At 43.9% G+C, this 27,936-nt stretch overlaps 1 protein-coding gene across 1 annotated transcript; it reads left to right on the top strand.

Moving 5' to 3' along the window:
* Positions 1–27,883, top strand: fn1a (fibronectin 1a). The gene is made up of 49 exons (XM_058615122.1): positions 1–289; positions 1,254–1,379; positions 1,462–1,599; positions 1,835–1,966; positions 2,156–2,293; positions 2,881–3,039; positions 3,503–3,700; positions 3,787–3,969; positions 4,384–4,560; positions 7,981–8,136; positions 8,645–8,773; positions 8,932–9,075; positions 12,457–12,578; positions 12,667–12,835; positions 13,024–13,209; positions 13,338–13,466; positions 13,614–13,703; positions 13,802–13,996; positions 14,922–15,200; positions 15,308–15,571; positions 16,082–16,176; positions 16,472–16,640; positions 16,792–16,878; positions 16,974–17,165; positions 17,673–17,945; positions 18,805–18,919; positions 19,022–19,098; positions 19,175–19,264; positions 19,370–19,636; positions 19,734–19,850; positions 20,014–20,178; positions 20,270–20,425; positions 20,536–20,649; positions 20,747–21,016; positions 21,133–21,344; positions 21,544–21,631; positions 21,782–21,967; positions 22,088–22,177; positions 22,324–22,515; positions 22,605–22,694; positions 23,516–23,624; positions 23,725–23,944; positions 24,393–24,563; positions 24,674–24,812; positions 24,909–25,076; positions 25,746–25,871; positions 25,984–26,090; positions 26,233–26,352; positions 26,594–27,883. Exons 1-49 carry the CDS (start codon positions 160–162, stop codon positions 26,660–26,662), a joined length of 7,518 nt encoding a protein of 2,505 aa, XP_058471105.1. The 5' UTR covers positions 1–159; the 3' UTR covers positions 26,663–27,883.
* Positions 27,884–27,936: the final 53 nt, after the last annotated feature.

Raw genomic sequence — 27,936 nt, 5'->3', positions numbered from 1 at the left:
TAACCTGCACACACTGGGGCCGCAGACGAGCGGAGAGGATCGGGCTGGTCGGGGAAGCAGGAGCAGAGCGGCTCACAGCGAGGAACACGAGTTTACAGGGAGCATCCTTCATTAGTTGTGTGCTGCAGCAGGTCGAGTGCCTCTCATTATTTAAACACCATGTCTGGCAGCACCATAGCCAGGGTGCTTGTTGCGCTCTGTATCGGGGGCGCGGTGAACTGCATGCCCAAAGAGACGCACAGGAATCGGAGGCAGCCGCAGGAGCATTACCCCGCCTCAGTCGACCAGGGTGAGTTCTTCTCTCTTTTTTCCCTTTTTGTTACAAGGGAACTGTCATGAGAGTAAATGTGTGTCCCCACAATCGCGGGGGCCACCAGGGGTCAAAAATGGAAAAAAAATAAAATCTAAATTTGAACTATTACTTTGACATCATAGGCTGTTTAAAATCCACCTTTTGTCACTTAATGCATCACGTGAATCACTTCCAGCATCCCTGCAGTTGGTTGATAAATACCACAAAAAAAATCACTTCCACATCAACAATAACCCTTTTTTAATTGAATCCATGTGTGAATGTTTCAAACTTCCAAAGCCCCAGGAATGTAAAAAAAAAAATTAAAAAATTAAATGCTTCCATTTGAAAATGTGGAACTATTACAATTTAAGAAAAGAAAGGAAAAAAAAGGTACAAAAAGCTGTCTGCAGTATGTGAAGTCATGGGATGTGAACAAAGAACAGGCCTGGTGGGAGAGAGAGAGACAGAGAGAGAGAAAACGTGTATATTATTCTCCAGTCTGTGCAGCTGATTTATTACTCAGCCTTTGGCCCCTTTTGAAGTCAAGTTAACACATCCAGAGTCAGTTTCACAGACACTGGTGAAGTCCTGACCGCCCCGAACAATAAGAGGTGTATTTTTGATAGAGGCCTTTTCTCTTATTATGGTGTGTGTATTTGGCTTTCCCTTTCATCCCCCTGACATCACCCGTGTGTTTAGAAGTCAAAGTTATAATTTTCCAGTGGCTATATTGGTGTTTCCATCATGTAAAAAGGAAATGGTACGCAGGTACAGAGTTTTGTGGGTGTGGGTGTGGGTGGAGTATCTCTTTTTTTTCCCCTCAGATTTTCCCCATACTGTAAGAGCAAAGGCGGGGGGTTGTTTTATTGTTATTACACCCCCTGCTGCCAGAGTCCAGCTCAAACCAAAGTCTTATCAACTCCTCCCCCCCCCCTCACATCTCTCTCTCTGCTGTCAGACGGTTGTACAGAGAATGGCAACATCTACTCCATCAATGACCAGTGGGAACGGCAATATTTGGGGAGCACTCTGGTCTGTACCTGCCATGGAGTTGCTGGTATCAAGTGTAAAAGCAAGCCTGAAGGTCAGTTTGTTGTCTGACCTCAGATTAATTGTCTTCTAGTGAAACACAGATGCAGTACGAACCATTTTTTATCTTTCTGTAGCAGAGGAAAGGTGCTACGATAAAATCAACCAGCAGTACTACACTGTGGGAGAAACCTATGAGAGACCCAAGGACAGCATGATCTGGGACTGTACCTGTATCGGCTCTGGCAGGGGGAAGATCAGCTGCACCATTGCCAGTAAGTGTGCTTCCTCTATTAACTGTTCCTTACTGCAGACCACACACTCCAGCTTATGTTTTTCCACGTGTGTATTCTTCTAGTCTGCCAGACTGCTGCCATTAAAACTGGTTAATCTCCATATTCTCTCCAGCTGATAAACGACTGGTGCCACACGGCTGTGTGGTTAGATAATTGGATAAATGTCTGAGTTTGTGTTTTTTACGTAACATTCTTTTTCCTTCTGCGCCACCAGATCGCTGCCATGAAGGCGGGGCTTCATATAAAATAGGTGACACCTGGAAGAGACCCCACGAAACAGGGGGATACATGTTGGAGTGCGTCTGTCTGGGTAACGGCAAGGGAGAGTGGACCTGCAAACCCGTCGGTGAGTCATTCAGACTGTGACTGACTAACAAATGACTGCATGTGAGGAGAAGTTTGAACGATTGGTCACTTCTGTTATTCGTTTTCTGAGCTATTCGCTCAGTTACTTCAATTGCAGGGTGTATTTCTAACGGATTTCTGCAAAAATAACAGTACAAGTTCAAACTTTGTGTGTTTGTGTTCCCTGCAGCCGAGCGTTGTTATGACAACTCAGCGGGAACATCCTATGTTGTCGGGGAGACGTGGGAGAAGCCGTACCAAGGGTGGATGGTGGTGGACTGTACCTGTCTCGGGGAGGGAAGTGGACGCATCACATGCACTTCCAGAAGTAAGAAGGATAATCACTTTTAAACAAACTTAGCACGTGTTTTTGAAGTGTGTATATATTCACAAATGTAAGTGGAATTGTCACATTCTCACATCCGCACATGCAGAATACTGAATTCATTTTCCACACATGTTCATTCACATACAACTTGATCCCCGAAGAGCTGTAGCCTCATTAATAGGCTTAAGCAGAAGAGTGCAGCGCATGCTTTGTTGGATGATTCGAACAACCAACGGAGGAAATGTTTATCATGTGTGTTTCCTAATTGAAACCAACACTCCAATCCTGGATCAAACGGACTGTTGCCCGAGATGGCAGTTAACACGATCCCCTCGTGACTCTCTGTCGCTTGCAACGACTTCACGGTGGTCTCCAAAGAGGAGGTCATCGATAAATGATTATCAGACATGTTCAGCAAAAGATCAACACTGTCACCAAAGCACAAACATGGAAAACAGCTGGTGGCCAGGAGGAGACACACACCCACACCCCTCTGAAGATTTCTACAAAAAAAAAGAAGAAAGCCACAGGATCTCAATGTTAATATGTCTTGCCTAATTAATCCCAGTCACTATCCTCTCTCTCAGATCGCTGTAACGACCAGGACACCCTGACGTCCTACCGTATCGGAGATACCTGGACTAAGACGGATGCCCGAGGCCACCTGCTCCAGTGTCTGTGCACAGGAAACGGCCGCGGGGAGTGGAAGTGTGAGCGACATGCCTCACTTCACACCACTGGCCTGGGTGAGAACTGATAGTGTCCCCTGCACACCCCACACCCCTTTCGCACTCTGTGTTGAGACAGGAACGTACACCAGAGACAGATGCTGTGGGGGGGGGTCGGGTGATAAGAGGTGCCAAGTGTCCAAATGTTGAAGTGTAACAGAAATGAAGAGAAGGGGGAAGAAGAGGGGGGACTTAAACATAGTAACAGTGGTGGGAAAAAATGTGTGTGAAGTGTCTTGAATCACTTACAGGGTGTGAGGAAAACACTTGTGACCTGACAGTTGTTAGCAGTTATTTCTCCTGGTCTATTTAACATAAGATTCTCAGCTATCACATAATTAGATATATTTTTTGTTTTTGTACCACTATATCTCCATTTTAATTAGAACCTTCTGGTTTTTTTTCTGAACATCGTCATGAAAGTGATTAACGTCTGTGAGGTTATTGCTACATCTGACTTGAATCTCGTGTAATATTTTAGGCACTGGCTCTCGTGTGATCACCAACATCCAGCCCGCGGTGTACCAGCCTGCCAATGTGCCCGAGTCTCCCCAGGACGGGCCCTGTCGCACAGATGCCGGACTGTCATACTTCATCGGTCAGCGCTGGTTCAAGAGCCAGGGAACCCAGCAGATGATCTGTACCTGTCTTGGTAATGGAATCAGCTGTGAGCAGTGGGGTAAGCGATCAATCACCATGATTTTGACACACAAATCAACAGGTTCACACGATGTTCATGAGACGTTTTCCTCCGTCTTCCTCCAGATGGACCAGCTCCAGTGTACGGTGGCAACTCTGGAGGTCAGCCCTGTGTGTTCCCGTTCGTCTACAAGGGGAAGACGTACCACTCCTGCATCTCTGATGGACGCAGCGACGGACAGCTGTGGTGTTCCACCTCATCTGACTTTGAGACGGACCAGAAGTATTCCTTCTGTACAGAGAAGAATGGTGAACAGTCATTTCAAATTATAATAATAATAATAATCATAATCATAAGTGAAAAATAATATTATATACCTTATTTATGAGTCATGTGAGTTGGATGTTTGGATACACAGTGTGCAACATAATCATTTTGATTCTTGGAAATGTTGTTTCTGTTCAGATAAACTGACAATGGCATGATTATTTAAAAGTAATAAATTACAGGCATGTGGGCCGAAATTAGTCACCGTCTCTATAATCAACTAGCTAAGTTTAATGACTGACTAGTTTAAATCAAAACCATGCGTCTGCACCACATCTGGGGTTTGTGATCGTTACTCATCATGATTAATACTGTGTACACACACCACAACAGCAGGATTTGAAATAAATCAAAGTGACGCCAAGTATTGTTTTTTTTTTTTTTTTTTCCAACAGTGATGGTGGCGACACGAGGCGGTAACTCTAACGGTGCTCTGTGCCAGTTCCCCTATCTGTACAACGGCCGAAACTACACTGACTGCACTGCAGATGGACGCAGAGATGGCATGAAGTGGTGTGGCACCACAACCGACTATGACGCAGAGCAGCGCTTTGGCTTCTGTCCCATGGCTGGTAAGTGGAAACAGAGGAAGAGAAGTAAAAGAAGTGTTTTTAGTCATTTGTGAGCCATTACATTTTCTGTTCAGTGTGACCTACAGTGGATATAACAGTGTTGAAATATTTAATCACTACATGCAAATCCTTAAGAGTAGAGAGATGTTTTTTTCAACTATTCACTTAAATCTTAGTAGAAGGAGATACAAACAGGAAGTCCTTGAAAACTACTATACTAAGAACTGACTGTAAATACTGAACAGCGTTTGAAATCACTTTTTATTTCTTCTTCATTGGAGCAGAACGTTTGTTACAGTTTGTGTTTGAAATGGCTGGTTATCGCACAAATGCGTTGTCAACTATTTCAAAAGATGTTTGATGACCATATCTGGCTGATACTGGTAGATGTTGTGATATCAGTGTTTATAATGGACTAATAGGGGTAGTATTTATTTATTTTTTTTTAAATTGTGCTTCCCAACATCAGTTTCCCCTGAGTCGAGAATTAGCTTCATTCTTTTCTTTGTTACGTGCCCTTGGTCCCCCTATGAGACCCACTCGTAGGGGGACAGGACCTCATTCCCAGAATGTAAACAGTGTCCGCCATCTTTGCTAACAGTTACGCTAACAGGACCTAGTCACTGTTGGGCACGTAACAAAGAAAATAATGTAAATATTTCTCAACTCAGGGAAAACTGAGGTTGGGAAGCACAAAGTATTCCTTTAAAAGTCTCTCTGTAGACCTGGTTGCTCAGGCGAGGCAAACTGACCAACTTCAGAACAGCTTTAGCAGCCATGTGGCTCACTAATGTGATTAGCACGGCTAATTGCAACTCCTCTTCCAGTCTTAAGTGAAAGGTATCTCCGCCCTGTCTGCATCGTGGAGTTAACATAGCCTTTGTGTCCTCTCTGCTCTTTTCTTCAACAATGAAAAGGCTTAATGGGTGATTTTTCTTTGAATTAGCATGAACATTATCAGAGTGACGTTAGAAAGGAGTCGCCGCTGATGGAACAGACGCAGCCTTGTTTACAGTTCTTACTGTTACCTTCTCTGATAATGTGTTGTTGTGGTGTTTAGTTGTTAATTAGGTCTCCATGGGTAACAACAGAGGCTGAAGCCAGTAAAACACTAGGGGGTCATTGATGCTGCACTAATGTCTGTGAAAGAGTGGTGTAATGGTACTGATGATACCAACGTGCAGTAAAAAAGATTACTAAAAGGAGCTTCAGATATTGTTTTTAGTTCATGTTGATGTCTTAACAAGCTTGGCCGTGGGAATTACAAAACCACATAATTACGTTGGCTATTCACTAAAAGCCAGTCTTCAGCAGATGCCAAACGCACTTAATTCAAACACAGCTAGTGATTGTCTTTTTTCTGGGAACAGCTCTTTGTAAACTTGTGTGTGAGTGGATTAAAGACGTCGCCATATTGCCACCTTCGCGTGTGACATTCCGCTTGCATGGCGCCGTTGTGGAATCGGAGACCTTCAACGCGTGTGAAGTGTGTCGATGTCCTGTCGCTGTTCCGCTCTGTGACAACCCTCACTGGAGGCTGCTTCTGTAACAATGCCCCCGTATGTCTGTACATCTCATTTTAAACAAAAACAGTCTCTTATAGCCTACATCAAAGCATTTGAGAAAGGCTAAAAAGCAGACAGATAGAAGATAGATGAGTCTGTTTGGCAGCAGGCGGTATAAAGAGGAAGCTTCACAGGACTTATCTGAGGTTGAATTGGATCATTGAATTTGTTTTATTTCAAAAGGACTTATCGTTTGAAGATTTCTTGCGTTGGAGCAAACAGATGGATGGTGTTTTTTTTTTTTTAGTGTTTTGCACTTGTTAAATGAAGTCGGGCACCTGGTGTCTATAGCCTGTAGGTGTGGGATGCACCTCTGAGACAACACCCTGATGTTTAAAAACACCTCATCAAGATTTAACACGGACACAAACAGTGTTGGTTGCCCCTCAGCCAGTGTTGGCGCGAGTTGTCTGTCAGTCTAGTAGTTAAAGCAGCAGGGAGTCTTTGATATTGACATTAATGACTCCGCGGTGATTGCCAAAACAAACATGCTCGCTGAGATGTTAATGGTGAAGTTTAAATCAAGTGTCTGCCATGTGCTCTCGGGATGGCATGGCAAATGGTCTCCAGCTGTGAGTCAACACTCGGGGCTCAGCCTCATTATTCAAGCTGCCATTGACACAGTCGGATCCACCCTGAGAAGAGCTCAGACTCACATTCTCCAATCTCTATAAAACATAGAATCTGGTTCTGCTTGGGGGTTATTGCTTGTTTGCAATGTCCTAAAAGCCAGTTAAGTATTAAATAGTGATTAAAATACTAATTAAATTACCCGTATAAGCTATTCATTTGTTCTAAAGGAATAAATGTAGTGTATTGATGCATAGGTTTGGACCAAACACACCCACCTTTTGGTAATGGTTGAATGATTTCTGTTCTCAAAAATGTCAACCAGCTTCAGGTAATTTGAAAGGGTGAGGTGACAAAGGTGGTAAAGGGGTATCACTTGAGCAGTTCCACTGTCCCAAACAAAGAAAGTCTGCCCCAGCTGCAGCCTTGATGCACGGCTATCAGGCAAAGTCCAAAGGATCTCCGCGTTCACAAACCAGATGTGTGGCTCCGCTCCAGATTCTCCCTGACACAGAAAAGGCCCTGGACGGGCTCCAAGACACCAGATCTACCGTATCTCTCTCTGTCTCTCTCCACTTCTGCAAACAGATGCATTCATGAGCATACATGCATATCAGTTTGGTCTGCAGCTCTACCTGCTTGACTGCCACACTACTGAGGCAGTGTGGACTTATATGTGGAGGCCTACTTCTGCAGCTTCTTAAGCACCCACACACTAGGGTAAAAGTCTGTAGTATTATTATTATTATCATTATTTTCCACACTGGTGGTCCAGTTAGAACACATGGTTCTGCATTGACAAAGTGGCAGAAGTTCCCCCGTCTCCACCCCACAGACGCACTTCCTCACATGCAGGTCTCTGCCTGTCTCCTCCGACTTTGCAAACTTTCAATCTTTCAATGATAAAAACCACTCGCTCTTTTAATAACAGGAGAACATGTGGGCGAACAAATACAGTCATTCATGCGCACGAGACAAAACAGCTGTCTTCCACTTTGAATCAAATCTCCGGGCTCAGGTGTTTCCAGGACGGTTGTATCCCTTTGCAGCCTGGCGTCGTAATTACAGGGTAGAGTCACTGATCTCCATGGGTGATCATGCATTAGGATGTGTTTTCCTGTTCTTATTTTAATGCCTGTGTGCACACCGCTTCACTGCATCGTGTGCATCCGATATATCAAGTTGTTCATAGGTTTTCTTAACATTTTAAGAGCATTAAAACACAGAAACACAAGTAGCATAGTGCATATTCTTTTCTTAACTGGCTTTCTCTTCTGTGCTCCAGCCCATGAAGAGGTGTGCACGACAAGCGAGGGGGTGATGTACCGCGTGGGAGACCAGTGGGACAAACGGCACGATGTTCTCCATCACATGATGCGATGCACCTGTGTCGGTAACGGCAGAGGAGAGTGGAGCTGCGTTGCTTACTCCCAGCTTAAAGGTGTGTGTGTGAGACACTCGGTTTGTTTACGTTGTGGTAAAACAAATGCAAATATGGTGTTTAATCGACTAAAATGTGACACACTTCCAAACCCCCGGGCTTTGACCCAGAAATAATAGTTTTAGCCTGTGACAAAATAGGTCTTTGTATAGGTGTTTGTACACAGGGACGAGGACAGTCGTCCAATTAAGTGACATAATGAATGAGAATGTGCTGAGTGAGAGACAGAAAAAACAATAAGTGATTGGGTGTTGACTGTTGTGACAGTGTGTGTCTCTCAGTGTGGGTGGTGTAGTAATTACAGAGTAATATTGGAATTCTCTGAGAGAGAGAGAGAAAAGAGGTGAAAGGTCATGTGTCCGTTCATCACTCACCTGCCGAAAAGGTTAAGAGTGAGCCTGCACACCTGTGCTGTAGGCGGCTTCAGTTGCACCTGCAACTCACACACACAAATACACAAACTTTGACGTATCGGATTTCACGTGTCATGTGTTTGTGTCCGTTCCAGATCAGTGTATTGTCGATGGTCTCACCTATGAGGTGAATCAGACCTTCACCAAACAACACGAAGAGGGATACACGATGAACTGCTCGTGCTTTGGACAGGGACGCGGCCGCTGGAAATGTGATGCCATTGGTGGGTCTCAACTTTGGTATTGAATGTAATACAATGAGGATTATATAAACTGTATTTTCCCCTTATGTTATGTTTTCCCCCCCCAACTGTGACATGGGTAAGGAGAGTTTAGGGGGTTAAAAGTTGCATCATCCGGTCTCTTATTACTTTGCCCTCAGATCAGTGTCAGGAGCCCGAGACGAGGACTTTCTATCAGATCGGAGAGACCTGGGACAAAGTCATCCGTGGAGTTATGTACAAGTGCTACTGCTATGGCCACGGCGTAGGGGAGCTCAGTTGTGAGCCCCAGCAGTCATACTCTGGTAAGATGTTACATTTTCTTTTACAAGACTAAGAAAAGGTCAGACTGTTTATGTGTCTGTCACGGTCTGGAGTCTGTTACTTTCCTGCGAGGTCAACTTGTGCAGCAACATTTTCCTCCAACCAGGTTATGTCACTGTGACTCCTGATCCTCTTTCAGTTTAAATGGGTTTTTGACCAGCAGCGGGAATCAGGGTCAAGTGACTCCGCAGTACATGCAGGTTTTTATCGGCTTTGGCTCTTGAATGTGCTAATTTCCTCTCCATCTGCTTTCTTTTTGGTGGAATTGTATATTTTATTTTACTTACTTCATTTTATCAGCATGTTTAAATGGTTGTTTTTATATTCCTCTGACTCCTCTTGTTTCCGGCATGAAGGTGTACCCTACATGAATTATTTTTTTTTTAGTGTCAAAAAGGTAGATGACTGATGTTAAACAGGATATAACACTGGCTCACAGTTGCCATTACATAGACATGTGCTACTGATACCTCTGATGGAGAGCTGAGTGATTTCTTAAGTCACCTGGAAAATGAGGCCCACGACTTTGATGTGAAACAGACAGGGAGGTGGGAGGGGGGTGTGATTTCCTCTCCTACAAATACACCCCCCACTCCGGGCCTTTGTTCTTGCTGGCATGTGGTACAACCCCTGCACTGTTGCCACAGCTGTACAAAACACCACACTTGTATGTGTGAGTGCTTCTCGCATACACAACTTACTACTAAATACTACCTTTTTTATGTTTAAGTATGCCGAGTTTTCAGTTGTTTAGCAGTCACATTTTTACCTACTGCTTTTGGAACATTAATGCAAAACCAAAAAAAAGGATAGAATTACTTTTATTTGCACGTGCACGTTAGTGATTGTCACTATCGACCCTCCGGTTACAAGCCTAATGTTAGTTTTTCAAACCGTTGTCAAATTAGTTCACGCAATGCTGATTTTGCACCGGGAAACGGCGTAGTCACAATTTAATTTCACTGTTGGCGTACTTGTACAATGCATGTGAGGCAATAAATCACCGAATCTTGAATCGATTAAGCCCATCAGCTCCACGCGGCGACACTCTCCGTGTTTCCGCTGTTGCCGCTGTCCAAAAACATTGGGTATTAGGTGAACGGACACTGAAAATGGTTATACATCTCTGTAAGTTGGCCCTGTGATGGACTGTACTACGCCTTTTGCCCCATGTCAACTGGGATTGGCTCCAGATCCTCCCGTGAGCCTCATGTGGAGGATTAAGTTGTAGAAAGTAAGTGAGGGAGTGAAACCAAGCTTGGCCAGATCACATTCCTTCTCCATCACAGCCTTTTGGAGCATTCTGACATTACAGCTGACCATGTTGTCGTACTGAATGAGCAGTTTGATCTATGTCACCCACGGGTAAAACATGTAATGTAGTTCCCATTTTTTCCCAACCTTCCCAAATGTTTTACGGCACGTAATTTCTCATTTCTCAAACGTGTACCGGAAACACAACAAATCCCTCAGTGAACATAAACGTGTGTCAGTGTAGCCGCAGGTTGAGGCTCAGCTTCAGTCTTAATGTAAAGGAGCATTTCAGCTGGTGCTCGTCTGCTCTGTGTGCAGCAGGTTGATGGGAGATACAAAATGTAGGGCGCTGTTCTGCCGTAAGTGGCCATAATGGCAACCAGCTGTTGGTGTGTGTGTGTGTGTGTGTGTGAGTGTGTGTGTGTGTGTGTGTGTGTGTGTGTGTGTGTGTGAGTGCGTGCCGAGGAATATAAAAAAAAAAAAAAAAAAGATTTAAGGGCAGTGAAGAGCAGATCTAGACACCACGTCACTTTGCCAACTCAGTAAAACACCATAAAAGGTAAAAATGGCAACCCCGGATTGAGCCTTACATTGATCGTTTCTTCTAAAGAGCCGTTTCCTTTGTTGCCGCCGCCTCTTTTCTGCTGCTTGTTTGGGTTTTCATTTAATCTTTTAAAATCATTTCCTCCTGTTAAGATGGCTCTCAATATCCCGTCCCTTTGCTGTGGTTTGTCTTTATTACGATCCTGCTGTGCGTCTACCTGTATCAAGACTGACTGTTGTGTCTGTGTTTGAAAGTAAATGGGTGTGTGTGTGACTTACAGATGTGTGTATGTGATATGCATATCATGTTTGGAGTGTGTGTGTGTGTGTGTGTGCATGCATACAAGTCCTACACATCTGAATCTGTGTAACCCTCACACTCACCAGTGGCCCTTGGGTCTGTAATAGACAGTAATTGGTCCCAGATTGTTTTTGAGGTTTGTGTATGTGCTAGCAACTTCTGGTTAACCACGCCACTTGCTCAGAAACTTTGATTACAAGTCTGCTATTTGGAAGAGTGGTCAGAAAACCTCACTTCTTTATAGAAGCTACCCATTTCTATCGGCAAAGCTTATGTCAAGATTCTGCCTCCGCAGTGTGACCTTTGTTGACACTGCAGAGGATTTGATGCCGTCCTCTCATCCTCGCAGACTACAAATGTGGGCAAGTGGTGACATCATCGTTCTCATCTTACGTCCACTAACCAGACGTACTCTGTCTTTATGCGTGTGCATTGTTTGTTTAAGCGATTTCATTTTGGCTGTACGCGACGTTCAGTGTGCCGCTGTCAGACGCTCGCTCTCATGCTCTTGTTAGCTCCAAAACTCGCCACCGCAAGGTTTTCCAAGGCATCCACTAACAGATGTGCCCAAATGTTAGACAGCTGGTAGATGTTTGGCAGCCTGCAGTGAGGCCTTGGGGAGTTTAATTAAACGTTAAAAATGGGGGAAAGCGGGTTAATCCAGCACAGTTAAGTCCATGATTTTATTATACAATTCCGCGTCGTTCACTGAGGCCACATTTTCCGTAGGGATTTGTTGTCTCTGATGTTGTCGTCATCTTCTGCATCACCAAGTCTATCCGTCATCACAAGGTGAAAACAGATGATGCTTTTTTCTTGTATTTTATTTATCATTTTTACTTTTTGTTAAATTCCCGAAGCTTTTACTTATTCCTGTATTTAGTGTGACTATTAAATTCCGTCATACAAAGTATTCCTTTTAGCGGAACAATACTTCCAAGAAAACAAGGGTCGAGAGTAGAAAGAAAGTCGAGGAGTTGAAATATGTGCTGGAATCTCACAGAGATGTGCTATTTTTTTTCTCCCCCTCCACTCTTTCCGTCTTGTGTTCAGGAAAATGTTGCTTCACATTCATAAGGACAGCTTAAGATCATAGAAAAGCAAATTATTTTCCATTTATTCTTTTTTTTAGGAGTTTTGCACTTGCAACACTTGGGGTTCAACTTACAATATTGCACATTACAGTTGATCCATTTTCAGTTTTTCACGTGTTTTGAGTACAAAAAGCTCTGCTGACCCCTCTGTTTCTGTCTCTCTCTCCCAGGTGGCCACCGTCCTGTCCAGGTGATTATCACAGAATCTGGAAATCAACCCAACTCCCACCCCATTCAGTGGAACGCTCCACCGTCTGCTCACATCAGCCAGTACATTCTCAAATGGAAAGTGGTGAGTATCCTTCATTAGGGCATCGTCTGCTCTCCATAGCCGTCGCTCCCATGGACTGAATATTTAAAACTTACATCTTTTTCTACAGAAAAACACCCACAGCCCATGGATGGAGGTGTTAATTCCCAATCATCTGACCTCCTACACCATCTCTGGTCTAAAGCCGGGAATCACCTACGAGGGTCAGCTGATCAGCCTTCTTCGGTTTGGTGGGCGAGAGGTCACGCGCTTTGACTTCACCACCACTTACGGATCATGTGAGTTCAGGGAGCTGACAAATGTCTTATTAATAATAATAATAATAATAATAATAATAATAATAATAATAATAATAATAATAATTACAATATTATGCTGGAGTGTCCTGGTTAGTGTTGGCAGCTCTTTTCTTTAGCTGCAGCGATAAGCCAACCGTGTTGTTTTCCCATCTGTGTTTCTGCCGTAGTGGCTACAGCACAAGGCGAGACCACCCAGCTTCCACCTGTCGTCGACACCTCCGAGTCTGTGACTGAAATCACCTCCAGCAGCTTTGTCGTCTCCTGGGTTTCAGCTTCCGACACAGTTTCTGGTTTCAGAGTGGAGTATGAGCTCATTGAGCAGGGACAGAGCACTGGGCAGCCAGTGGTGCTAGGTAACTGCCGTTATATATTCACACATTTGCATACCCCGTGTAAGATATTTAACCTTTTATTTAACTGTTCGTGCAAGGGAAAACTAAATGTTAAAATACAATTGGTGTTTTTTTTTTTTTTTTTCCAGACCTTCCTCGAACAACTACCTCAGTAAACCTTAATGATCTTCTTCCCGGGAGAAAGTACTCTGTCAATGTCTATGAGGTCACAGACAGTGGGGAGGACAATCTCATTCTCACCACTTCACAAACCACGGGTGAGTTCTTTCTCTTAATTCATGTTCCTCCCCCTGCTGTTACACTGAAATATAGTTTTTTGCATCTGTGAGCAATCCAATCAACATGTGCCAGGAACATGGTTATAACTTTCCCTTACGCACTTTAACGTCTCATTTGTTCCACAGCACCTGATGCACCCGTTGAGCATGAAGTGGAGGAGGTGGGAGAAACCTCCATTGTGGTCAGCTGGGCAAAACCAGTGGCTCCTATCACAGGTTTGTTACAGACACAGTCAGACAAGACAAAAATCTATCTACCTTTTCTGTGGCTCATCCCTCTGTCTGTGGTCTCCTCCTCCTCCTCATCTGCACAGGTTATCGCGTTGTCTACACGCCGTCGGTGGAAGGTGAAAGCACAGAGCTGAATCTGCCCGACACTGCCACGTCTGTGACGCTGAGTGACCTCCAGCCTGGTCGCCTGTACAACATCAGCATCTACGCTGTGGAGGACAGCCTGGAGAGTGTGCCTGTGTTTGTACAGGTCAACACTGCTGGAGAGCCGCTGTCAGGTAAAGGACTGAGATACAAGCTTATCTGCAGAATAGAAAAGGTTTTTTTACTATGTTAGTATGACATTTAGAAGTGCTTCACTGTGTGTATACCTAGTCGTATATACCAAGTCTGTAGGTGATGGTAATCTCCCCAATTTGGCCTCCCTGTGCCACACTCTCCAGAAACAACCTGCGAGTTTTGTAGTGGCCTGTTTATTGCCTTTTTTTATGTCATAGTTTCAGTTTTCAATCTTCGAAGTAAAGAGTTTTCCGATGGAAAGTGAAGTCATCGAGTTCGACAGCTGGTGCGCTCTTATTCTGCTCGGCTCCAGTTATGTAAAGCCTCTCCGTCTGCCAGGTGGAAACATGCTGTTGGGTCGGAAAAGTGTTTTGTGAGATGGGATAAAGGTGCTGCTATGTTTGTGGAGACGAATTATAGATATAATGTACGGTGACAGACGTAAATAATCATGTTTTTGACGCACAGCTGTGAAGTCATGGAATGAATCCGTTTTTCCTTGTACGATACAGTGGGGATACACGGTATTGTCACAAAACAAGGAGAATAAACACTGTAATAAGTCTGAATATAGGCTCGGCCCTATAGTATCAAAGCATTATGCTCTAATTTAAACGTTTTGGATTGTGTGGGGCCTTTCCCTCATGTGGAAAGAAGCTTTATTTCTAACAGCTGCAACAGAGTTATTCCAGCTATTTGGTGAGAAACAACCCATCATTCTTAGAAGGGATTCACACCAACGTGGTGCTAAATGATCCTCCTCGGATGCATGTCTGGGGAAGCCATAGTGGGGACTTTATGTGATGTCGCGTTTGGCACGATTTGTTAGGCGCATACTGTAGATGAAGGCTTCATTTCTCCCGTAAAAGCACGAGGGACGTTTGTTTCACGGCTTTACAATGTCATATTTTCTTCTGTCCACAGATGAAGTGGTTTCTCCCACAGACCTGCATTTCTTTGAGGTGTCGGATAAAAAGATAGTTCTGACCTGGTCTGGCCCGGGCAGCGACATCTCAGGTTACCGCGTCACCGCCGTCCCCATCGATGAGTCTGGCTCCCCGCAGACGGAGATGACTCTGCCCGTCACGCAGAACTCCTACATTGAACTGACACACCTAGAGCCTGGCACAATGTACCGCTTCAATGTTTACTCTATTCACAACGGAGAAGAAAGTTTACCACTTATTGGGGAGCAAACTACCAGTGAGTAATGAATTAAGTTGATCGTAAATGAAACCCACATCCGTGTGGAACTGTTTGGTGCACTTTAAGGAAATCTAACGGCGTTCTCTGACGTCTCTCTCGTTCAGAGCCCGACGCTCCCACAGATATCCATTTCACCAACGTGACCGAGGACAGCGCTGTGATGCTGTGGTACGCCCCGCGCGCCAAAGTCACCGGCTACCGCCTCTTCCTCACCGTCGAGGGCTCCAACCCCAAGCAGCTGCGGCTGCCCGCTCGCTTCCCTCAGTACACTCTCCTCAACCTGAAGCCGGACACGCAGTATGTCGCCACGCTTCACTCGGAGCAAGGCAACACGCTGAGCGAAGGAGAGACTGCCGTGTTCACCACAAGTGAGTGTCTGTCTGGTGCCCGAGGTCCAGATTAAGGCTGGACTGAAGTTTGACTGGTGTATGCTATGATAAATGTGCAAATTAAATTCAATCCACTTAATTCATATCACATCCTTCCATTATTATTATTCCATCTCTGCCTTTTAGCCTAGTTTTTGGTATGACAGGAGATATTAAATGGTCTAATGGTGAGATCTAGGGTCTAAGGAGTCCTCTGCTCCCCCCTCTCCCTCATGGACCTACGGTGGCCTTCACATACTAGGAAGGATGTCCTTTCTCTTCATTTGAGTTGTTAGCGTTTGCTTCACAATGCTCTCACATGCTCTGGCTCGGTGGCTTGCGTTAAGCTAAAATACACATAAAAGGCTTCCGAGGCTACAAAAAACTATTTTTATCTTGGAGTAATTACACACTTAAACAAACAAAGTTAAGGGCAGTGTGTCTGAAAGTTACTCTCTGGTCATACTATAAAGAAACTGATAATGACATGCTTGTGGTCTGTATTTTTAGACCCACCAATGGGCAACGCTCCTCAGTTCAGCACTGATGTGACCGACACCTCCATTGTAGTGTCCTGGATTCCAGTTCCCCGCATTGGATACAAGGTACGTTCTCCACTAATGCATAAAATACATACTGCAGCATCCATTTAGTTCCTTCTGTTTGCTGAAAGTACATCAGTTGTACTTTTGACCCTTTTTTACGAGTTTGCTGAAAATGGGAACAACATCCTCGACAGGATAAATGGGATTGTGTCACAATATGTCACGCCAGAGATGAGAATGTTCCGCTGGCTTCCTGGGAAAACATTGAACTCTGACCTTCTGACCTCCTGTGCTTCCTCTAATCCGTGTCCTCCTGTCCTCTCTCTCTCTGACTCCGCATCCATTCATTTCTTAGTTGACAGTACGTCCCAGTCAGGGCGGCGAGGCCCCGAGAGACGTGACCTCTGACTCGGGCAGTATTTTCATTTCTGGCCTGACACCCGGAGTGGAGTACACCTACAGTGTGCAGCCAGTCATAAATGGCCATGAGCAGGGAACACCTATCACACGGCGTGTTGTCACTCGTAAGTATAAACCAAATGTTATCCTTGTCTTGGGCTTTTCTGGCCTCCTATGTTTTGCTATTCTTCTCCTGCCACATTTTAAAATGGATGGCCCGTCCCTTTTGTTTTTCTCCCCCCTTCTGTGTCTCCTCTTTCCGCCCCTCCTCTCCAGCTCTGTCTCCTCCTACTGATCTCAACCTGGAGAAAAACCCCAGCACTGGAGAGCTCACCGTGCAATGGAGCGAAGCCAGCACACCAGGTACAGACACACACCTGCAGACCGAGATGTGCTTTAAAAAACAACAAATAATCCAAATTAATTCATCTAAATGTCTCTCACGTCTCTCCCTTTAGACATCACTGGCTACAGAGTGACCTGTACTCCCACCGATGGGCAGCAGGGAAATAGTGTGGAGGAGTTTGTGGAGGCGGGACAGAACTCCTGCACTTTGGAGAACCTCAGTCCTGGAGTGGAGTACAATGTCAGTGTCTTCACTGTTAAGGATGACATGGAGAGCTCTCCTGTGTCAACGATTATTACACCAGGTGAGCTTTGGGTGGCTTATTCAACATTAGAAAACAACAGAGCAGGTTCAAAGACGAGATAGGGATCCCAATGGAGACTAAATACTGAATTTCTAATTCTCCAGAATGTTTATATGAACAGGTAAGACCACGCTTTAGGCAAAAGATCTATAGTATTGATGCTCTAACCTTTAACCAGCAGCTGAGGGACATTACTTGATTTCCTGGATATATATTAAAGCATTTCAATGAAGACACTTCATTGAATAACAGCTTAAATCTCACTAGATAATATAGTAATATATACCAGGAAGAGTATCCCTTAGCATCAGCTCTTCCATTGGTGTGATATATTGATTATATATCTGTTGGAATACCTATTGGAAGTGATATTTTTTTTGGCTTATCTCAACCACTGCTTCTTCATGTCCGTCTGTCTTTCTTTCTGGCACTCGCCTTCCACTTTTTTGTCTGTTTCGGCGGGTTCTCTTTCTCCCTCTCCCCCCAATCCCCTCTCCACGCCCACAGAGATCCCACAGCTGACGGACCTCAGCTTCGAGGAGGTGAGCGACACCACCATCAGCCTCCGCTGGTCACCGCTCAACACCACAGCCATCACTGGCTACAGGATCACAGTGCTGGCCGCTGGCGAGAGCGTGCCCATCTTTGAGGACATGGTGCAGCCAACCACTGGCCATTACACCGTCTACGGCCTGGAACCCGGCATCGACTACGACTTTAGCGTGATCACGGTGACGGAGAATGGCGAGAGCGAGCCCACCACGCTCACTCAACAGACCTGTAAGATCCATGACCCTCTGCTGAAAATATTCCAGCACTAACTGTATTAGTAGTTATGAAGTGTTGACCTTTTTTTTAAGACTGTACGACTTTTGTTTTCTCTGAGACGGTCGTAAATCACACGGCGTGTGCTGACGTTATACAATGTAATAAGATTCTTGTTAACCTTAAGACATGGCTCTTCAAAGCAAACCTTTTTAACGGCAGACCTAATTGTTCTGCATGCTGTGTAGCCAGTTTAATAATCTTGTGTGTGTGTGTGTGGACCATCTGGTTTGAGTTGAGGATGGATTCATCAAACTGAGGCTCATTTTGCCCCCCAATGCAAACACTGCTTGTTCTTTCACTTTTTAAGATGTCGTAAATCTTCAGTCACACACACACACACACACACACTTGTCTGTCTATCTTTGTGAGGACACATACAAACAGGTACAGTGTGTATAGTTTAGTGACATTTATTGCCTTAGGTAAGCTTTAAAACGTGTAAAAAGGTGTTTAGTTTGTCCATTTTGGTCCATCGTAAAAACACAGTGCTCCCGATATGGATATGAAAGGCTCATTCTGGGGTGATGAAAAACTAGAATTCATGCAATCAGGGGATTGTACATATTTAACTATATATTATATAGTATATTTTTTATTTAAAAATAATTCACCTATATTTTTGAAAAAGCACAGCTTTTACTGATCTAATTAATGACGGATCTGTTCAGTTCATGTGAAACTGGGAAAGCTCTTTGTAAAGCTATCGTTAATTTGATTATTTACACCTGGGAATGATCTAAATGCCCATTTGTTAGATTTCTATGACCAGTTTGAAATCATTCTGAATCAAGCTGCTCCTTGTTATCGACAGCTGTACCCGCTCCCACTGATCTGTCTTTTGGCGAGGTTGGACACGACAGTATTGAAGTCACCTGGGTCGCTCCCCTCGTCCCCAACACCGCTGACATCGACAATTTCCACATCAGGTACAAAAATGTTCTTAAATTTCTAAATTTTTGTGCATCATATGTAGATTTTTATAAAAAGAAGTCATGTAAATCATTCTATCTTTGCTGTTATTTATTCAGGTATCACCCCATTGATGATGAAGATGATATTACAGAAACCACTGTTGGAGGCACCAGTAACAGCGTGGTGCTGAGGAGTAAGTAACAGCAAAAACAAAGGATTGACCTCAGTGCACAGACACTTGTGTTGATGTCTTTCTCTCCTGTCCACAGACTTGTTGCCCAATACAGAGTATCTGATCAGTGTGGTGTGTGTGTATGAGCAGAGGGAGAGCTCTCCCGTTGTCGGCACACAGACAACAGGTGAGTCTTTCAGATCTGGAGGATGAATATCACTACAAGAATACACACTGGTATCTAAAAGTAAATTTCGTCCATTCTGCTTTTTCCCCCCTCAACGTTCCTCAGCTCTGGATTCACCAGTGGGTCTGCGATTCTCTGAGATCTTCACCAACTCCTTCACCGTCCACTGGTTTGCTCCTCAGAGCAAGATCACTGGTTACCGCATCCGCCACCAGATGGTCACCGGCGGGAGGTCTAAGGATGAGAGGCTGCCTCCCTCCAGGAACCACTTCACTCTGACGGGTCTGGCGCCAGACACCGACTATCTGGTTAACATCTTTGCTGTGAGTGGGACTCAGGAGAGCCTGCCGCTCAGCGGAACACAGAAGACAAGTATGAAACTGATTTGATTTATTACAGTTATTCACCATTTTGTCATCAATGTGTTATTTATGGACATTTTTCTTCTTTTTTTTTTTTTTCTCTCCAGTCTCCGATGCTCCCACAGACCTGGAAGTGCTAGACTCCTCCCCCACCAGTATCACCATCCGCTGGGATGCTCCTCCCGTAACTGTGCGCTATTATCGGATCACTCACGGAGAGACAGGTGAGCTCACAATAATAGACCAAGATACTGGTTTAATTAAGTGCTTTTGTCAAGTTCTTACACGTCACTTCATTTTCATCTCCACTAAAGACTTAAGTTCTTCAGTCTACTGATTTTAAAACGGTTTCTTTAACATCGACAAATGCTTTTTTTCCTCATACAGGAGGTCACAGTAATCCCAAGGAGTTCACAGTGCCTGGCTCTCAGTCCACTGCTACCATTTCTAGCCTGAATCCCGGTACCAACTACACAGTCACTGTCTATGCCGTGACTGGTAGAGGAGACAGCCCTGCATCCAGCACTCCAATCTATGTCACACACAAAACAGGTACACACAAATATACATTATGCTTTTATGTCCTTTTTGTTTCCCTTGTCAGCTTTTTCCGTCTTAATCAATTCCGATCTCCATCTGCTAGGTGTTGACTCTCCCTCTGAAATGGAGGTGAAAGAGGTGAATGACAACAGTGTCACAGTGAGGTGGAGCCCTGCTCAAGGGCCAATCAAGGGATACAGGGTGACCGGCGTCCCCAGAAATGGACAAGGGCCATCTTTTACTGAGGTGGTGGCTCCAGGTATGTCTTACCCAAAAGTACTTGATTAGCTACAAAAACATCTCTATTATTACCTTAAACTTCTTTTAAATCTTGAAATGGTAAAAATCTCATATCCTTTTTTACCCCAGACCAGACAGAGATTACTTTCTCAGGCTTAATGCCCACAGTAGAGTACACCTTGAGTGTGTCCGCTCTTGGACAAGATGGTGAGAGCTCTCCTCTGGTTGTGAATGCTTTGACAAGTGAGTATTGTTATTATAAGTAAAGTAATAAGCAAATAAATAACTAAAAGTAACACACAAGTAACTCGTTTGGCTTCTTGATGTTCTCTCCCCTCAGACGTTGACCGTCCCAAAGACCTCAGCTTCTCGGAGATGGACTCCACCACATTGCGGATCTCCTGGGACAGTCCCGAGGGAATCGTCACATCTTACAGGGTCCTGTACTCCAGTGGGGAGGAAGGCGAGCGAGAGCTTCTTCCCGCTCCCCAAGGCGATGCCGAGTCCACTGTTCTCTACGGTCTGCAGCCTGGGGCTGAATACACTGTCAAGGTCATTGCCCTGCATGATGGCACAGAGAGCACCCCAGTGATTGGAACATATGCTACAGGTAAGAAAGGATAAAGGTTCTAAATCTTTTATAAATCTGGCAGAAAAAAGAGTGATAAATACAATCTAGAAACGAAATTTTAACTTAAATTCTTATCTTTTCTCTCTTTCCTTTAGCTATCTCACCTCCCACCAACCTCCAGCACTCCCAGGTTGGCCCTACCTCTTTCACAATAAGCTGGGCTGTGCCGGGTCAGGAAAATGGACTAAATGGCCTCAAAGGCCTGTCAGGCTACCGTGTGGTGGTGAACCCAAAGAATAAGAGCGGACCGACCAAAGAGATCAACCTGGCACCAGACGCCACTCAGGCTCACATTTCTGGGCTCATGGTGAGATTGGGTCTTGTTCTTTTGCATTGATTCAAATTCATGCTATGAAGTTACAGCTCACTGACAAAATGAATACATAGCCAGCTTCATACATGTGGATAACCGTTATGAATGTAGGCTTTTACAAAATTTGGGGAGATTGAGCTATGCAGTGACACGCCAATGTCTCTAATTTTGCTATTCTCCATTTCCCCCGCAGATTGGAACGACCTATGAGGTCCATGTTTATGCTCTGAAAAACTCTCTCACCAGCAGGCCAGTGCAGGGAGAGGTCACCACACTGGAGAGTGAGTCCTTTTTGAGATTCTGATATTAAAGAAAAACAATGACATGGCAGTGTTCTGCACACACTCAACCATCATTATTATTATAATAATAACAACAATATTTACACCCTCACTTTTCGTTTATTTGCCCTCTCCTCATCTGCTTTGAAGACATCAGCCCACCTCGCCGCGTTCGCATCTCTGACGTCAATGACTCTGCCATCACTTTGACGTGGCGCTCCAAGACAGAAACCATCTCTGGCTTCCTGGTGGAGGCCACGCCCACTTCCTCCTCAGGAGGCTTCATACCCATTCATAAGACCATTGGCCCAGAGTCACGGGCATTCACCATTACAGGTACACAGATATAAGCGTGTAAATACCCGAGTCATAACCTGGCAGATGTCACAAAGGTGCAGAGACGTGACTCTTAATGTTGTAACACACAGTCCCTCATGAGGTTTTTCGTTATTTCAGGTCTGGAGCCAGGCACGACTTATAAGATCAACATGTACACACTGAAAGGGAATGGACGCAGTGCACCGCTCACGCTCACAGCCACCACAGGTAATAACACTAACCCATGTCCTCTAGTTTCAGTCAGACGTGATCATGGTGAGCGTGTATCTGCTAATTATCCGTAAACGCTGTCCAAACACGTTTTTTCTGAAAGACTGGTATGAAGATTTGATTTTCATGTGCATCTCCTCCAGCTAAACCCGTGGTCAGCCCACCCACAAACATCCGCTTCACCTCCCTGAACCCCACCAGCATCTCTTTCACCTGGGAGCCATCGCGCAGCCCAGGGGTCACTGGGTATTATGTTACCTACGAGGAGGCCGGCGGTTTGCCGCGTGAAGTCACCCCCAGACCCCACGCTGGCCAGAGCTACGCCATTGTCAGTGGTGAGTGGGTTAATGTTTACAAATACACAGTGACAGATTGTGCAAATGTGGCAAATAACAATGCATTCATTGTTATTTGTTGTTCCTAGGTCTAAAACCCGGAACGGAGTACGTCATTAAGATTGTTGCACTGCAAAATGCTTTGAGAAGCACACCTCTAGTGGGCAAAGCCAGAACACGTAAGTACATGTGTGACCGTTAATTGTGGATTTTATCTTTTAATTTGTCTTTATTCTGTTTAAATCTGCCTTTCTTATATAGTAAAACTAAACACCACGTTGAATATTATAATGCATTTATCTGTGCAAAAACTTTATTGCCCCCGCGGGGGAAACTATTTCTCAGTGAGTAAATCATGTCAAGCCTCTGTTATAGCGTGACGATACAAGCAAGTTAAAACAGACATTTCAGCCATTCAACATTCAGTATAGGCATATTTTCCTAAACGAAAATGTACACTAAAAAGGACAGACCTCATGGTATAAATACGTTAAAATGTGTTTTTAATCTATAAGAAATCATTAAAACACTTCGAGGCCTGCTGCTCAGAGACAAGGAATATAGTCATAATATTACAATTAAGATGTTTAATTAAGGATTTAATAACTTGTGGTATGAAGCTTGTGGTATCACCTTTGATATAACAATATTCTGAGAGGAACAAGTCAACACTTGCTATAGCTCCTGCAGTTTGAAAGTGAGACTATGCTGCCCCCTGGTGGTTTTAATGTTCTTCAACTGCAGAGTTACTGGATTCTGCTGTAAATTCATTCACAGTCCAAAGGCCAAATTTGTAAACTGTTAGAAGTTTAAAATATATTTTGCAATTTCCATTTTAAACCAAATGTTTAACCCAACAACCACAAATGCAAAGTTAAACTCATATAATTTGTTTTTCCCTCAGCGAATGTAACAACTGTTTTGTTGTGTTTATTGGGAACATGTTGCATTTCATTTATTGATTTACGCCTGTGAATGTGTGTATTTGTTTGGCCTGCAGAGCCAGCCATAGATTATCAGCTGTTGGTTCCTGAGCTGCCGCAGCTTCCTGTTCCCCATCGGCCCAGCACGGACATTCTGGATGTCCCAGAGTCCTTCAACGACAAGATGTAAGGAGCTCTATATTAACTGCTCATATCTGAAATTATAACCTAGACAAATACCTCCAGTCTTTTGACCTTTGTTATCTTTCTCTTCTTCTGTGACCAGCTTCAACTCCAACCATGTGCACTTGGCTGGCACCAGTGGTCAGAGCCAACCAGGCCAGCAGGGCCAGCACATTTACACTGAGTACCAGAACCTAGGACCTAATCATGGACTTCATGGCCCCTTTGGTGGACCCAAAGAGGGACAGAGACCCACTCTCAGAGAACCTCTAGTCTATATCCCTGTAGCGGGTCCTGATGGAAACAGAGTGCCTTTGGTCAAGGTGTGTGAAATGTCTTGTATGTCTTGCATTGGCCCACAAGAAGAATGACCTGCAATTAATGTTCTTGCCATAGCTGTTTAAATAAAAGTATTATAACTTACCTTTTGATGTAATAGTATGTGAATGTTGAAAGATAATAAGATGTTCTGTTATCTAGAGCAGCTTTTCCCAACCCTGGTCCTGAGGGAACACTGCCCTGCATGTTTGTGACACACCTGATTCAAATCAGTGGCTCGTTAGCAGGCGTCTGCAGTGCTTCTGATGAGCTTGATTTGAATCAGGTGTGTCGGACCAGGGTCGACAAACAGTTCTGTGTTCAGTTAATAAATAATAAGTAAATTCCCTCGTTGAGCCTTAAATATGGAACATAAGAACATTTATGCTTTTCTGTCAGCATGTCCCAGTATTTTTTTCCCCCTCGTGACATCATGTGTGTTTCATCTTGTAGGTGAGCGAGACTCCTCTGTCGGGTCTTGCGTTTGGTTTCCCCGACAATGAGACGGAGTTGCCCCAGGAAGCGCAGACAATCACAACCATCTCCTGGCAACCCATCCCTCAGACTACAGAGTACGAGGTGTCCTGTAATCCCATCACACACCTGGAGGAAAGGGGCTTCCAGGTACACACACACACACACACACACACACACACAGGCACACACAGACTTGTACACATATTTACTTATAAGAATGTAAAGACCACTTATTAACTTTGCCTGCGTCCATATAGATGCGTCTTCCCGGCACATCGAACAGCGCCACGCTGATCGGACTGACATCCGGAGCATCCTATAACGTCGTAGTGGAGGCCATGAGGGGCGGAGCTAAAGAGAAAGTTCTGGAGGAAGTCGTAACTGTCGGCAATGCTGGTACAGTCATGTACACGATGAATCGTTTCATTTTTTATCACAATGGAGTTGAGCAAAACTAATTTTAAACTTTTCCCCCCCCCCCCCCATCCTCAGTTCCAGGTGACATCCCTGGCACCGCTAACCAGGACGTGTGTTACGATACGTTCACACACACCTATCACGAGGTGGGCTCCGAGTGGGAGCGCATGTCTGAGACGGGTTTCAAGCTGTGGTGCCGCTGCCTGGGCCTGGGCAGTGGTCATTTTAGGTGTGATTCATCCAGTGAGTGGCTTAATAACCCTTTCCCTGCATGCTTTGCAAACACCTCCCAACATGCCATGGAATTAATCCCGATAATTCTATGTAGTTCACTATTGCTGTTCTATGTGCTGCAGCTTGTACTCAAAAAAACATGCCAGTATGGGTTGTGCACCCCTTTTCTAAATAGCTGATATTTTCTACATAAATACATTGTAAGGAGTAATTATCTGTACAATGTATTACATGTTAACAACCAGTTAAACTTCAGAAGTTTACTGACACAGCTGCGTGTGCAGATTGCCCATGCTGGCCAATCTGTTGTGTTTGTGCGTGACAATACTAGAGACTGAGGTCTTCATCCATGCATATAGGTTTTAGCTCATCTCTGGAACAATTCATGTGTACATTCATGTGGAAGCAAATTAAACTTTGTCTGGTCTTAATTGTCATTATATTCTGCATTATAAGTTATTTGGCATGGTGAAGATGAGATGTGACATGGGAAATTGTGTATTATGTCAATGTTCTGAAGGCCACAAGCTTGAATATGTGACTTTATAAACTGATCATTACTCTTCTTTCATGTTGCTGTTTCTTTTACTCTCTTCTCTTCTACACATCTTCCGTTCCCTTCCTTTTACACCTCACCCCACCCTTGTCTTTCCTCTTTCCGCGCTTCTCCTCCATCAGAGTGGTGTCACGACAATGGCTACAACTATCGCATTGGTGAAAAGTGGGACCGTCACGCCGAAAATGGACACATGATGAGCTGCACCTGTCTGGGAAATGGAAAGGGAGAATTCAAGTGTGAACCCCGTAAGTAAACGCGCTACAGCGGCGTGGGCAAAAAATCAGTTTTTGAATTTGTTCAATTTGAGACGTATGCTCTAATACAGTTGCTCTTTAACACTCAACTATAATCCTCCAGATGAGTCGACATGTTACGATGATGGGAAAATGTACCAGGTGGGGAACCAGTGGCAGAAAGAATATCTGGGTGCCATTTGTACCTGCACCTGCTATGGAGGGCAACAGGTGGGTAACACTCTGCACATGGACATGATAATGTTCCAAGTACTGTCAAAACTTTATGTATGTGCATTCACTTGAAGTATAAGTGGAAACCTTGTGGACAATTGTTTGGTTTTGTACATTAATCTCTGGACTCCTCCTTTAGGGCTGGCGTTGTGAGAACTGTAGAAGACCGGGTGCACATACTGATGTGGACGCTGACCTCCTGCAGCCTGTTAGCACAGATGTTTTTGACCGGTACCGAGAAAACGCACTACGCAAACTGGTACTTGTCTCACTCTTTATCTTTGTTTCACTGCATTTACAAATATGATCAATTAAGAACACAGGAATAAATGCTATTTATTCAGACATCTACACAACGTATACTCTTAATGTGAATCATTTGAATCCATTTAAGCTTCAAAATGTGTTTCATTCAGTTTTTATTTGTTATGTTATAGATTGATTGTATTAGTTAACATCGCTATACAAACTAATCCTTTCCTATTGTCTCTGTTGTACAGAACATCCAGTGTCCCATTGAATGCTTGAGGCCGGAGCTGCTTGCAGATGCTCACAGTCCCGCAGAGTAGAGTTGAGAGGAGTGTAAAGAAAAAAGAAAAAGAAAAAGGAAGACCTGAAACCCCTTTCAGGAAGGAAGCTTCTCTCGTGAAAAGAAGACCTCTCCATTAGATGTGTGCCTTCAAGGGTTTCCCACCACCACACTAAATTTTAAGTGCCTTAAGAAAGACTTTTCTCCATCAACCTCTGTGCCTGTTCAAAGACCCGTCCAACTCTCCATGTTGTTTGTGATCCTCTGTTCTTGAAACGAAAACTAGGACTTCTTTTTGACACAGTCTGTCGGAGCACAAATCCTGCTGCTTTGTCACCACAAACTTGCCAGCCCTTCCCCACACACCAGATGCAGTATTGTTGTGTACTTTTTTTTTATTGGATTTACACACATTCCTTTACAATTCTCTTTATAAACCACTACAATTGCTAGTCCTTGATAATACCTGCAGCCACATTTGTTGCATTTCTCACTTTTTGAGTCTCACTTACAACTAAGATGTTGACAGAAGACATTTAGGTAGTGATAAAGTGATTTTTGTGGGTCCCTGGACATTTCCAAATCAAGGGAAGAGTGTTGTTTTACAAAGCCATACATGTATTTGCTTTGTTCCATGACAACTTTCATGGCTCCTCTCAGTGTAACTGACTTAAAGCAACATTATAGTCAAATTTGAAATGAAACCGTTTGTTTTAACCTGAATCAGCATTCTTTATAGTAAAGAGCGTTTTAGTTTTGAAAGCAGTTCAAATAAGTCATCACTCTGTCTCCTACTATAAAGAGCAGAAGAACTGGTCAGTAATATTGTCTTTGGATTACATTTTTTTTTTAAACTACAAACTTTCCTTAAAAGATAAGCACTGTTCATTTTAAGTTTGTGTTGAAAAACATTTGTTATTAAAGTTTAGACTGTTGAAGTATAGACGTTCTTCTATGATGTGGGTGTACATAAAGTATATCACCTCTAAAATTGAAAAAACCCAGAGCTGACTGACCAAAATACATTTTCAAAAGTGAAAATGGATAAAGATTCACCATTATTTCCAAATGAGATTTATTGTAGTTTCATAAATCCTTTCCCCCCTTTATTTCTTTTATTTATCCCTTGTTATTCGAGCATTTTGTTCAATGCTATTTTGGGGTGTACACTTTATTTTGATTAACATGTTTTTATATTGTTGGTGCCAAACTCTGAACTACTGTGGACTGAATCTTTTTAATAAACAAAAAAAAGAAACAAGATGTCTAAGTGCATTCATTTTGTACTTATGTTCCTGGAACCAAAGATCTATG

The sequence above is a fragment of the Solea solea genome, chromosome 2 (genome assembly GCF_958295425.1).
Source record: "Solea solea chromosome 2, fSolSol10.1, whole genome shotgun sequence".
Taxonomy (NCBI): domain Eukaryota; kingdom Metazoa; phylum Chordata; class Actinopteri; order Pleuronectiformes; family Soleidae; genus Solea; species Solea solea.
Note: the sequence above shows the minus strand (reverse complement) of the source record. Positions and strands in the feature narration are given on the sequence as shown.

Bases quoted from the DNA above. Each gene is read 5' to 3' on its own strand.
- fn1a (XM_058615122.1), top strand. From the start codon at position 160: ATGTCTGGCAGCACCATAGCCAGGGTGCTTGTTGCGCTCTGTATCGGG. The intron at 9,076-12,456 runs GTAAGATGTTAC...TCTCTCTCCCAG, and splicing joins GCCCCAGCAGTCATACTCTG to GTGGCCACCGTCCTGTCCAG. The intron at 18,920-19,021 runs GTACAAAAATGT...TTATTTATTCAG, and splicing joins ATCGACAATTTCCACATCAG to GTATCACCCCATTGATGATG.